The sequence below is a fragment of the Salminus brasiliensis genome, chromosome 7, assembly GCF_030463535.1.
Source record: "Salminus brasiliensis chromosome 7, fSalBra1.hap2, whole genome shotgun sequence".
In the NCBI taxonomy this organism is placed as follows: domain Eukaryota; kingdom Metazoa; phylum Chordata; class Actinopteri; order Characiformes; family Bryconidae; genus Salminus; species Salminus brasiliensis.
In genome coordinates, this window is record NC_132884.1 from 33104350 (window position 1) to 33118375 (window position 14026).

Here is a 14026-nt window from a genome sequence, read left to right on the forward strand (position 1 = left end):
GCTGCCGCATGGAAAAGCAGCATGAGTGAAAAACAAGCAGGTCCCCCACCTGTGCCTGCTCCCTTCATCTGCAGCTAGCCTGGAAACCTGCAGACCCAATCCCCCTCACAGCTTCCTCTGCGGGCACCTGAGAAGGCTCTGCATGCAGATAAGGATAGCGGGAATGATAATGTGCGAAGCTTTCGCTCACGCTCGGACCCCGAAAAGCCCTGTGATGTCGAGGGATGCGGTGTGTCCACCCCTGGCCCAGACGGATTAAGGCTCAGAGATACCCGGCATGGCAGGGGACGCTTAATCTTCTTGCACCCCCCCAAAGCAGTGTCTTCTTCTCTCTCTCTCCCATGCCACCGTAGCCTGCCTGAGACCACTCGTCGGCACTCCACAGCTGGGGATATATTAGAGTCGCTAATCCCATTGTTGACGTCTTTACTGCGCATTCAGGATCCGCTGGCATTAAAAAAGTGGTCATTTGGGCTACTTCACATGATTAGATGTGCTGGAAAGCTTCAAGAGCAAATTAAAGAGAGGTGTAGGAGGGCTCTAAAGGAGCAGGTCTAGGCTGACACTTGCGACCCCTTGCCGTTCTGAAGTGAATACAAATGGAGGCCGTCCGAGTCGCCTGACGCACCCACACCTACATGCACATACACAATTAAATAAATCACCGGCACTGTCTGCTAATGACACATCCCTTCAGCACAAAGCTTGCTCGCTGTCTGTGATTTAGCTAAACACATTAGCGCATTAGCATGTCATTATTACAGTTCCAGCACCTGAAAATTATGTTTATGGCAAGTTGAGGGGTAGCATTTGTGTCACTGGCTCCTCTCAGTAAATGACATGTTGACTTACCTCTGAGTGCTCCTCTTTGCTCCACCGTTGGTAATTCTAATGGTAAATTAGCCAGGAAAAATCACTGGCGAATGGTATTATGCTAATAGCCTTACCTCTGCCTTACACAATTCAGACTGAAGTGTTCCATGATAGCTGCATAAGCACTTTAGGACTCAGGTACTGCATACTGATAACGCAGAGTCTGCGTAGAGTATATCCTGGAGAAGAACGTGTGCCGGTCTTGCTGAGAATGCTAGCATAATTGTGCGATCGTCTTGACAGTTAAATTACATTTATTACAGTTGTAGGAAAACACTAGCAGAGAAAGAGTTTATGGAAGATGTTTGCCATCATAAGACAGCATGGTACTGAAACCCATTTGAGGATTGCTGTCTTTGTATCCACTGTTGTAATGCCACCAACCAAAGGTTGTTTGGAAGTCACTTAGAAAACTCTTCTAAATTGTGGGTAAAGGTTTCCCATAGAGATACTTTTATTTCAGATAATACTTACACTTTTACTCAATAGCGGTCACCAAGATTTGAAAAAACAAACAGCATATCTGTGGTTGCAAAGCTATATTCATTTTTCACTGGCGCAGTGAACCACTGCCAGACTCCAACCACTATCACCATAGTTTAGACTTTTTACCTTAATATTTTTTTTTCTTTCAATGGCACAAGTTCATTTTAAAACACAAGCTCTGTGATCATCCTTAAAATTAAACACCTCACAAAGATCAAAAATCGCCCAAAAAAAAAAAGAAGAAAGAAATTGGCATCAAAGGGGTGGAGAACTGAACACGAGTGCCTCTGAAACACATACACTTCAAGCGCGGTCAGTGAACTTCTCAAGTCCACTGTGGTTTCAAAAAAAAGGGGAAAAAAGGAGGAAAAAAGAGTAATCCATAGTTCTGCAGTGTGTCACACACTGTATCTCCGGATTAATCCATTTCTTGGTTTGTAGTCAATGTCAATATCTTGTCAAATACATATTTTACATGATGGATGTTCTTGTCCAATAGCTATAAAACATAGATGTAAGTTTGGAAGGCTGACCATGGAAGGCAAAGGAGTTCTTTTGGAGAGTATCCATTTCTACGTACGCCAGCATTCCACTGAAGTCCAAATATATGATTTCCACTGTCCTTGAGCAGTCTTAGTTCCACCTAAGTTATCAGAGAAAAAGTCGACGAGTCCTGAATATCCCGATCCCAGACTATCGAGTGACCTGAAAAAAAAGTGGGACTCAGGTTATCACGTGAATAACGATGCTCACACATGCTTACTATATAACTGCAATGCTATATAGCTCCCATGTCCTACATTTCCTGCAGTATAACATTTGTGTGCTTTATGCTCCAGAACCAGTCATGCTTCATTCAGACATTTTCCAAACTTAAAATTAAACAGGTTACTGTGCCCTTACAGGGGAGTTCCTCCTATTCAAAACACTGTTATAACAGTGGGGCTTTTTTCCTCACTGTTATAACTCATTAACAACTCAGTCGATTATTGAAGGTGTAATTAAAGTCCCAGAGCATAAAGGGATTAAACATCAGGTCATGGCCGAGAAAAGTTAAAGGGTTCTTTTAGGGGTTCCAGCCATGGTGGAGAGGTACATGCACAGTACTGTATGGCAAAACATGATTCTTTCAGATTTGTCAGTGTTTTAACCTTAATCATCATTACAATAAAAATGACCCTTAACTATATTAGAGTCAGTAATCCCATTGTTGACGTCTATATGGCGCTTTCAGGATCCACTGGCATTAAATAAGTGGTCATCTGGGCTACTTCACATGATTAGATGTGCGGGAAAGCTTCAAGGGCAAATTAAGGAGAGGGCTAGGCGGGCTCTAAAGGAGCAATACACCATTTCACGGTTTATTGGTGGTATCTTCCTATCAATTGTAGTTAACAGATGTTATGAAAAAGTGGGGGCATCCCTTTTTAAGACTGATGTATGTAAATAACTTCTGTTCTTATTGGCTGACATAAATGGTTTCTCACACAAAACAGTCTGAAATACTCCTTCTAATAAATGGACCCCCCTGCTGTAAACTGAATAGGTGAATATACAGCACCAGTCAAAGGTTTGGACACACCAGGTTGAATGTGTGTCATAACATCATCGTAAAAACATTTGATCCAAATGCTAGGGTATCTTTATTTTAGTTAGGATGACCTCCATAGTTGTAGGACTGTGGCAGTGTGCATGTGTGAAGGTGGAAATACCTCTTAACCCAGGCAACCACAGTAATGTTAATGTACACACATTTACTAATTTACCAATAAATGACCCTAATATTCATGTGAGCCGTTTAAAGAAAGAGAAGAAGTGAAATTGTGGGCTGCTAACCATGCTGCATGCCCACACAGCGTGCCAAATATTACAGTTTAAAAGAACCCTAAAAGTCATGCCTGACACAACTTCATCTCCTCTCTCGCCTGAACTCCCCTCATTATTTAAAGGTGTAAGTGCTCCTCTTAAAGCTTCTCTCAGAGGCAGGAGGTGTTATTGTTGAGGTTAACTCCTGCTCACATCCCCTCCCTGCATCAGCACCTATCAGTCTCATTAACTCCAGCAGCTCTTCCAGCTCAGTGGCCACAGCCTGAAATAGTGCTCCGGAGCATGCCGGGACGGGAGGTGTGAGCCCTGCTAGGCCCCGGAGGCTTTAGCATGCGGGTCTGGTCTTGCTCCAGCTCTATGACACGCACACGCGGGCGGGGCGGAGGGCTCAGTGGGCTGAGGCTAGGGCCACGTCTCTCTGGCAGTGGACGAGGCCGGCCTGCACGGCTGCTCAGGGAAGCCCAGCGTAATCTACACCTTCAGGTCAGCACCGGCGGGGAGCCGGAGGGCATGCTGACAAGGTGGGAGGTGTCTGGGTCACTTCCTCCTCCTCCACTCCCCAGCGCCTTGCCGGTTCACTGATGTGGGCCGCCGCTGCATTCTGGCAGGGCTACAAAGAGGTGGGCTGGCCAAGTTCTTGCTGTGCTTGGTGCTGCCTAAGATTACTGCTGGTCTGGTTGTTCAAGCATATCATGAATAGGTTCATAAATTCAGAACAGATACAGTATTTAAGATTCTTTAACAAATACTTAAGATTTCTGTACATTTATTATTGAATATAATATCACATAATTATGAAAATTAATTCGTTTATTTAAGAAGAACTACATTTTAGAAATTGGTTTGACTCAAAGCAGCTTATCCCACAGTTGCCACTTTAAGATAGTCCCTTGTTTTGTCTCATCAGTTATATTATATATATATATATATATATATATATATATATATATATATATATATATATATATATATATATATATAACTGATGAGACAAAACAAGGGACTATCTTAAAGTGGCAACTGTGGGATAAGCTGCTTTGAGTAATGTTTAATAATGTTATATATATATAACATTATTATTTATGGTTTGTAATATGTGGACAGTTAAGAAGTGATTTAAAGTAATTTTTTATTGTGGTTTTTCTGTAAAGCTGGGTCTACATGTCCCTGCCCTAACCTACTAAACTTGGCAATTAAAAGGTGAGTTGAATCAGGTGTGCTGGAGCAGAAAAAAGCACAAAACTGTACAAGAATCCAGCCCTTCAGAGCTGAAATTTCCATCCCCAGCGGTTGTTAAGGGGGCCTGCTTACTGCTTATCAGGTGATTCAGGGTGGTTTTGCCTGTGTGGTAGCAGTTTGCAACTGTATATAACATGCAGTAGAATGAGAATTTACAACAACAATAATAATAATACTAGTTTAAGACATATGCATTTTATAATTTGTTGAGTAACCACTGTGAATATATGTGAAGTAGGAGCTAAAATTGGTGGTTATCCTGAATTACCACAGTGCATTTAGGGTGAACACATAATAACATGGGGAAATGGCGATAGACGCTGTGCCTAACATTGGGATAACATTGTGCCTGGCCCTGCAAATACTGATGAATTGATGTGTGTAGTTGATGGGGATCTTTTTGAGCAGATGAACTAACCCATAACCTGAAATAAAACTTACTACAGCTTTTTTTTCCTATCAGAAACAGAAGGGGGTTAAAAAGGTCACCCTGATATCAAGATCACTGGTCCTCTAATGCAAAAATAGAACTAGACACAGAAGTGGAAGTTTATGAAATCCACCTAATGCACAGTGGTGAGTCCTCAGAAATGACCTCTGGCCCTGCCCCAAATCTGTTTTAGTTCAATGGCTTGTAATGTGTTACAACACATATCAGTAAATCTAATGTTTTTAAATTAATTCTCTGTGTGTGCCTGAAAGGGTTTTATAGTGTTAATTATACAAGTAACTTATTCAGTGTTAATTGGAGTTTTGGTTACTTTGAAGCTCTCGTATTAAGAGTGTGCTCAAGTTGGGTTATTTTACCAGTGCATTCAGTACCTGGGAGACTGCATCTCCTGTGTTAGGAGTGCGCTATTTAAGTATTTCACTAGTGCATTTTATACCTTCTGAATGGCTCATACACCACCTCTTTGTTTCTACAGTCAATGTCCATCATATCAGCTCCACTTACCATTTACGAGCACTTACGAGTTCTATTACTACAGACTGTAGTCCATCTGTTTCTCTGCATATTTTGTTAGCCTTCTTTCACCCTGTTCTCCAATGGTCAGGAACGACCCACAGGACCACCACAGAGCAGGCATTATTTGGGTGGTGGGTCATTCTCAGCACTGAAGTGACATTGACATGGTGGTGGTGTGTGTTGTAATGTGTGGATCAGACACAGCAGTGCTGCTGGAGTGTTTAAACACTGTATCCACTCACTGTCTACTCCATTAGACACTCCTACCTAGACACCTTGTAGATGGTCATCCTCTAGTCCTTCACCAATGGTCACAGGACGTTGCCCACAGAAAGCTGTTGGCTGGATATTTCTGGTTGGTGGACTATTTTCAGTCCAGCAGTGACACTGAGGTGTTTAAAAACTCCAGCAGTAATGCTGCGTCTAAACAACGCACCACCACGCAAATAATAACTGCTCTGTGTGGTGGTCCAGTGGGGTTCTGAGCATTGAAGAACAGGGTGAAAGGAGGCTAACAGAGTATGCAAAGAAACAGATGGACTACAGTTCGTAATTATATAAATGGAGCTGATATATACTACATACTAAATATACTATAGAGTGCATCCTCACCCAGTGATGACATTTATACTTTGCTTGCAGAACATTCTACAGTTGGATTTCTTCATTTTAGAAGAAATAAGGTGAGCTACTATTCTGTGCTCTCTTGTTTGGCACCTGGCCACGCTTACACAGCATTAATACTTTGGTTTACAGAAATAAGGCCAATGTTTTTATGTCTTGCTTGCATTCAACACTCTACATTTAGATGACTGACAACATCAATAAGCCCTGTAGTAAAATCCTTCTATCCCATCTCGCAGTGCTCACCTCAGATTTAACTTTCTGACAGGGAAAAAAAAATCTATGGTGAAGGGCTTTAACAGTAGCCTCGAGGTCCTACGGCACTTTATGATGGCTGTAAAAACAAAACCATGAGAAACCAAGGTCAAATACTTCCCCACTCCAACAAGTACTTTTTTTTAAGCAACCTGTGTTTAAAATCATTGATGGCTTTCAGCGATCGCAATCATGATCACGCCTTTGCCAGAGCAATCTGATTAGATGAAAACAAACCAATCAGGCGCTCCATTCATGTCGCCATGGTGACTCATGTGGGATTCCTCCCTGCTGCTGCATTCTAGAAACGTGCAAGAACGGTGGCCCACAGGGCTCCGAAATCAAAAGCAGCCAGGTTTGAGAGGAGCTCCCAGCACCTCAGAGGTCTGCCCGTGCTTGACGTGAGTGCGCTAGCATGAATTATTAAGGGGGCTAAAGTAAAAAAGGGCTGCCTCACGCAGGCCCCTCTGTCCTATGAATAATGGAGAAGCCGGCTCAAGCGCAGGCATTTGATGAGTCAAACTCCTCAGCCTGATGGATGGCTACGAGCCCAGTGTGTCAACGTTACATACACACACACACACACACACACACGAATAATACACCTGCACTTAGAAACAGAAGAGACATGCATGCTTTGTAAACAGGCTCACCCACACGTACACACACACACACTCCTTGCTCTTGCAAACACACATTCACACAGACAAACAAAAGGCAGCAGCCCGCATTACCCCACCTTAACGCACTGCTGCCCTAAACTGAAACTATGGAACGTAATGCTGCCTTGTGTGTGCTTTTAGCCACACTGCCTGACCCTCTTTACGCAGACAAAGCCTGTCACAAGTAGGAGATTACTGCGTCAAACACGTCTGCCATCTATCCTGTTAACCAGCACAAATCAGCTGGGTCAGAGTGCCGTGTGACATATCCACACTGGGGCTTTCTAGGACAAAGGGTGTACAAACAATGTCATTTGAATCTGACCCTTAAACACCGCTTTATACGCCAGTCTTTCCCACAGACTCCAGACTCCTCACAAATGTTTCATGTTACGCATTTCAAACAAGGTCAATTTATTATTTGAGAAAATGACAAAAGAGCTTTTGAAAATGTTTCCTCCAACCATTAATTATTTGAAGCAGCATGTAAATCACAGAGGAGTCTGTCAGTAATTATAAACACTGTGGTTTTATATGCCTAGAATAGTTCTTCAGAAATTACTGTAATAATAGATATTTCAGTCTATTATTATTTTAAAATTCTACTACATCACCTCCCTTTTCAATACTGTTTTCTGTAAAACCTGGAAAAAAAACATTTGCTATGAGCTTATTTGATTAAATAATTAAATGATTAAATAATATTTATGAATAAGTATTTTGAAGTTATAATGCAAATATCATGTATCTCCATTTTTAAACTTGTGGCTGTCCTTTACATTGTAGGGCTCAAAAAATAACCTGTAATCAATGCAGTCTTGCCCATGATGATTATTCATTCATCATTATTTTTTAATATTCTGTTATTACTTACCCCACTCTGCCCACTGAACAAACTGAGCAGCTTACATAATCGTTCATTAATCATAATCGAGGTGTCATGGTGAACGGGCCAAAAGAATACTCCACAATGACTGGGAACCAATGATTCTCAATCTCTTACACTAACATGACCAATAGTTACAGTGCAAAGCAAACATAAGCCATTTTCACGTTTGAATTCCAGAATATTTCCGGAGATGCAGGACTGCACATTCCCTGGAGTTCCTTTTTTATATAATGTACAGCCGCAGATTTTCCATGTCAGATGCATTCTCACTACAGGAATGTTCTGTGTGGTTTACGCAAGGGGCATCGCCTGTGTAGTGCATGCAGGAAGAACGGCACGATGCAAAAAGTATTCTGTGGAAATAGCATAGGATCTTGGTTTTGTGCCAGTCGCATGAGAAACATCATCAGCATGCCCACTGTGAATTCTCCAGACAATTACCTGCTCTATTCACACATGGGCTCACCCGGACATTACCCAGACTTTGTACTAGATGGCTGGCAGGATAAAGTCTGAATAATGTCCGGCACAGCTGATTTAGACATTCGCACATACAGCTCCTCTAGGTAATGTCCGGAAAAGTCCTGGGTTACTGTGCATGTCTGAAAGGGGCTATAATACACCAAGAACCATCTATGTACATTGAGGGTCTTTTTATAAAATCTTTTGCTGCTGTCTCCATTTTTGTTCGCCCCCCCCCCCATCATTTGAACCCTGTAGCTGCTCTGTGCACTGTGTAAATAATTCTGGATGAATGGACCAAAAGAAAAGCTCCAAAATGACTAGCAATAAAATCTTTATACACTGACTTCCTTTTAAAGTTTTTTTCCTTCTCCTGTAAAGCCTGCATTTTGGAGATGCAAGTTTTTCATTGGACAGCCGAACTATATGCTCTGGGGTTTCTATTGTACTCTATTATGAATGGAACCTTGTGAAGGACAGAAATGACCACAAATGCCATTGCAGCAAATACACAATAGACTATACACAGACCAGAGGTTTTCATAAATATTAACACGGATGTTCAGTGTTGTAGATAGGGTGACCAACAAGCAGAATGCCACTGACTAAATTTAAAAAAGAGTCTTTTAGAAAATGGGAATATAGTACATAGAAAACTGAATAATCTTTCCCACAAATTGTGGTATTTTTGATAAGCGAGTTTCCTGTTTTATCAGAAAATGATAGTGGAGCAAATATATAATATAGCTTACTGAAAACTACATCTGATCTCATCTCTGCCCTCATCACAATGACAGAGCTGCTGCCCTATTAGGGTGACCAGTGTACATCTCATGTAAATGTTAATATCTCTCTCTACACATACAGCTCAACAGACTAGTGATATCTATGCATATTTACTGTCACTGTCAGAGAAAGAGAAGAGAAAAAGTGTACCATCTGTTCATGTAACATACAGGATCTGCAGTTCTACATTTCTATTCATCAATAAAAATATTCACACTGTGTAAAGGGCAGCGGGCAGCTAATGTGTCTTAATCAAACAGATGTCATCATTCCATAAATTTCAGTGTTTCTTTCTCTATGATTAACAGACCTTGTAACAAACTCCTATAAAAGTAACCTAAATTTAAAGATGTTTTCAACTCATCTGAAAGAATGATGTTTTTTGGGCTTAAAAGAGCCCTGTATTAATTATTATAGTGATGCAGCATATGCCTGAGTTACTGTACCCATATGAGGTAGCACTTGTCTAATGCACTACTCATATTATGAGTCATCAAGGGAATATATACATCTCTCTCTCTCTCTCTCTCTCTCTCTCTCTCTCTCTTTCTCTTACCCTGGTCGTCTTCACTTTGTTCCCGGAGCTGCAGCTCCACCCTTTGAGATCCGGCAACACCTTACATTCTTCTCCCTCCATACACGGCTGCATCTGGCACCACCATTTCTGTGCTACTATAGATGCTAGAAAGAGAGAGATCTATATATTACACACAAATACAGACACACAGTGCAACTTGGACACGAGTAAGAGGACAGAAACATCACCAATCACCCTGTATCCAATATTTTGAAGGATGAGGCAATAAAGATTGAGTGGGGGGAGAAAACCCTATAAAATTTCACCCACACCCAATGCCAAAAGAAATAAAACTCCAACTCTCTCTCTCTCTCTCTCTCTCTCTCTCTCTCTCTCTCTCTCACACACACACACACACACACACTCTGATTCTCTCCATCAGAGCTAGTAAGGGTGGAGGTGTTTGATTGGTAGCAGATGTTTGGAATCCATCTGTGGTTTGCTGTAGGATTTTCAGGAACATGACGAAGGTCTATGTCAAGACCATGGCGAGGTAATGATCACTGTAGTAAGGGCAAAGAGGGTGGAGGCAATGAAGGCTGGACATACCTGTCAACACTGGGATTTGGAAAATTTTCTAGCACCCCCGCCCTGGACCATGCCACTACCCCAATTGCTGTTACATACCTCTGAGATTTAGACAAACAATAAGGCATTCTGGATTCTGATGACGCTTGGTGTTTGCAAATCCATAGGGAGCTGATGAATGGACATGGGATATTGTACATCATACAACAGTTATTATTTTATAGTTTTACTGGTTTTAAAGTAAACCAATATGAAATAGCATGTGCAATAATGCTTATATTTTTATTTTATCATACAATAAAATAAAAGACACAATGCTTTTACAATTACAAAACGCAGAATACTGAATACATTAAAATGTCATTACCAATTTACAGAGATCTTATTTTTTAACTTCCTCAGAGGCCTCCTAAACTCAAATCTATGTTTTTTTTTTATTGTTAACTCAGCTTGGATGACTTATAATGACTACAGATTGGTATTAATGTCAAATATGTTATATGTTATGTTACAGCACAACTGTCTGGCAAGGCAGTGAGGAAAAGCAGTGCAAATATGGCTGGTCTAATGCAGCTAACTTAATAGTGCTAATTCAGATCATGTATCATTGTCCCAGGTTAGCATTGTTAGCGATACCAGTTGACAAAAGACAACAACGCATCATACGCTCAGTTGGAAGTTGGGCGGTACTGTTTGTACAAATTATCTAATGAATCACAAATAGATAGGAGAGCTACTAAACTATATAATATGTTGCTGCCATCTTGGATTTTGAACTTGGGCTTGGCAAGGCTCTCCTGACTTTCTAAGTAGGAAATTCGACTTGTGGGTGCGCTCCAGTTGAAACTTGGAATTTAAAAAATGTAACATCCCAGGTCAAAAGACACACAGCTTAAGCACAGTATAATAAAGGCTGACCTTAGCTTAGTGAGCAGGCTTAGAAAGAGCAAAGCTGTTATACCTAGTGTTGAGCTAAGTTACAAAGTGCTACTCTCACACTAGCATATATTCAGCTTTACTGTACCCTCCAGCAACACTTAACCACTACTGCTGAATTTATCACTGTTCAAAGTCTCTGTAGTCGATGTTCTGGTCAATAATGTTGAATGAGAGTTTATCTATTCTGCTCAATCTGTTCAAACTTCACAAATCCAGCTCAACATTGTTAAATCAGGGCAGGGGGATGCCAGGGTAGGAGTTTGGTTATCCAAGTATTTGATTATCTGTGCATACCCCTTTGAAGTAGACCAGGAGCTTCTCTCCTACCAAAAACCACTACTGTAACATTTTTATGGCTCTATCCCTTTACTCCAGTGTTCTGTAGGAGGCAGGAGGGCAGAGGAGAGCCCAGAGCCTGTCAGATATATTACAGAGCAGAAAAGAAGATCAGGATCGATTGACCCGTCTAGAGAGAGAGCCTGTTGACATGTTATTAGACAAGCAGGCTGTGCTGTGCTCCAGTGTGCAGGAGGATGATGGTGTCATGTCGAAATGGCTCTCGACTCCGGAGTGACAGGCACAAGAGATGAGATGGAGATAGAGATGGGTGGCTCCATTTTGATGGGCAGAAAGCGTCTGGAGAACGTTGTGAAAATGTAAGCCCCACATTGTATCAATTATGTGGCTTTAAACACGTCTGATTTCATTTTAGACTCTGACCTGATAAAGACGTAGACTGCACACTGCATCATAATGCATATATATGAGAAATTTACTATTATTAAATGACTATTATGACCTTTACACACTGAACATATTTGCAGTTATTAATTGAGACGTCAATAAATGTGTTTAAATACATGAAAAACGAACAGTGATGTATTACTTGATTTTCTTTCTGTTTGCAATGTAAGCATTGCAACAACCCACTGCACTATCATCTGCATAATTTTTATCCACTTACTGCACGTTTCACTTATCCTGCTTTCTCATATTCTTGTTAATCTTCCTTCTGTTTATGTATCTGTACATATATGGGAGGATACTTTTGCTTTACTCTTGTTTGCTTTTCATTGTACTTGTACTTCTGTGTTCCTGTAATTACCTAACCAAAGTTATCTATCTATACTATTACTAGACTCCTGATGTTATGTGTATCTGCCTTATCGATGACCTAATTAAACTATGAGTATTTCAAAATGGTAAACAATCCAAACCTTTAATACTTTTCATTCTTTCAGTTCTTTTATTATTTAAATGAATGAATACGCTGTTGTTCTCTTATTCTGCCTGCAAGTGAATTAAAGTGAGCATACTAATGGTTCACAGCTATTTCAGAACATTTGGAGGCCCTAAGCAGCATCCTACTTTGGGGCATCCCACCTTCATTTCTTCTCATGTATGCGAGAACAGAACAAGGAATTAATATTCAATTGGCAAAAAAAAAAATGGAGGAAAATCTCCAGACTTATCTGGACTGCTAATGTATACTGCTTATAGTACAGAACAGCTTAGCTTTGCAAATCTAAAACTTACAAGAGAAAAGTTTTAAACAGTATCATGCAAAAATCCTGTATCTACCTTCCTGCCGGTTTTTACATTTTGAAAAAATGTAAATCTGGCAGTTCTTTACATCTGTGTGTGTCATTTTTTCCTTTAGAGACTTTAGAGACAAGGTTCTTAAAACAATCAAAATCGATAAAGTTCTGTATTTATGTTTAAAGACAGGGTGATAAATGTTAGGCTATGATGTCTGTTTTTCTTTTACTGTTAATCTTCCCTTTAGATGCTGGAGGCAGAATAAAGCGTTTTGGATAATTCGATATAAGAGTAAAAAATTTACAAAAAAGTCAGATCTGGTAATTATGCCACAATGTGGGATATTTTCTGAGTTTTAGCTAATAAACACTGGGTGCTTATCAACTGATGACAAGGGTTTTAAACCTTTTGCTATATTATTATTGTGGTATTATTATTGTAATATCAAGCATTGTGTGGATATCCTAACCAAAACTCTGGCACTGTGACACTCGGCTGGGCAGTCACTAGTGCATGAGCATGAAAAAGGAATCTGTTGTATTCTTGGCTGTAGTGAAGAAAAAGCAACAGATTGAATCCTCAGATTCACATTCGTCCCACGTTCTCAGTAAATAATAATTTTTCACATCAAATCAAAGGCAGAGCAATAAGAGAAAAAGCAATCCTACCGTCCACGCAGGAGGGGGCCGCTCGGGTGGTGCCGGCGACTTGCCCGGGGAAGCAGGAGCACTTGACAGTTTGGGAACGCTCTTCGATTTTGTTCTTGTTACAGCAGCGGTGCGCCGCTATGACCTCACAGGTTCCTGCTTTGACGTGCACTGCAGAAACACAACAAGGACACGGAGCCCATTAAAAACAGGCAGCTGTTTAAACCTCAGATCACACACACAAAGCAAAGCCTGCACTTTTATGTCTGCTTCCACTTCTGCTTCTGCTGGGGGTTCACTGCTGCTGAAGCAAATAAAGTCGCAAGGGCAAAAGGGACAATCTAATTAACGTGAAGGTGAACGCTGGAGTGCGGCTGTGTTATGTCACACATGACAAGCAGGTTTATTTCGTGGCTTTCGTGAGCATGTGCCAATGGTTTGTGTGTGCTCTTAATTAACTATTTATGAGTAAAACAGATAATTGATATTCTAGAAACCCAGCATCTGTGATTGGATGAAGCGTGTCTGCTTTTTTGTTTGTCTTAGAGTGTGTTTGGCCTTTCCAAAGAGCTATGGAGGCCAATTTGCGAGCATATGAAAGGCATTATTTACACATTCACACGTCATTTAGAGGTCTAGATCGGGGAGTAAAGAAAAAAGAAAAAAGTTTTAGTGTTCCTTTCAAATCAGCCTTAATTACATTGGTAAAGATTTTCAATTTGGGAC

General features: G+C 40.8%; 1 protein-coding gene across 1 annotated transcript in view; it reads right to left on the reverse strand.

Moving 5' to 3' along the window:
* Window positions 1–1319: 1319 nt before the first annotated feature.
* Window positions 1320–14026, reverse strand: part of tafa3a (TAFA chemokine like family member 3a) — a 126557-nt gene continuing 113850 nt past the window's right edge. The window contains exons 3-5 of the mRNA XM_072683139.1: window positions 13322–13471; window positions 9627–9751; window positions 1320–2064 (exon numbers count right to left, since the gene is read on the reverse strand). Coding sequence (XP_072539240.1) covers window positions 2053–2064; window positions 9627–9751; window positions 13322–13471 — 287 coding nt within the window. The 3' untranslated portion in view covers window positions 1320–2052. The remainder of the gene's footprint in view (window positions 2065–9626; window positions 9752–13321; window positions 13472–14026) is intronic.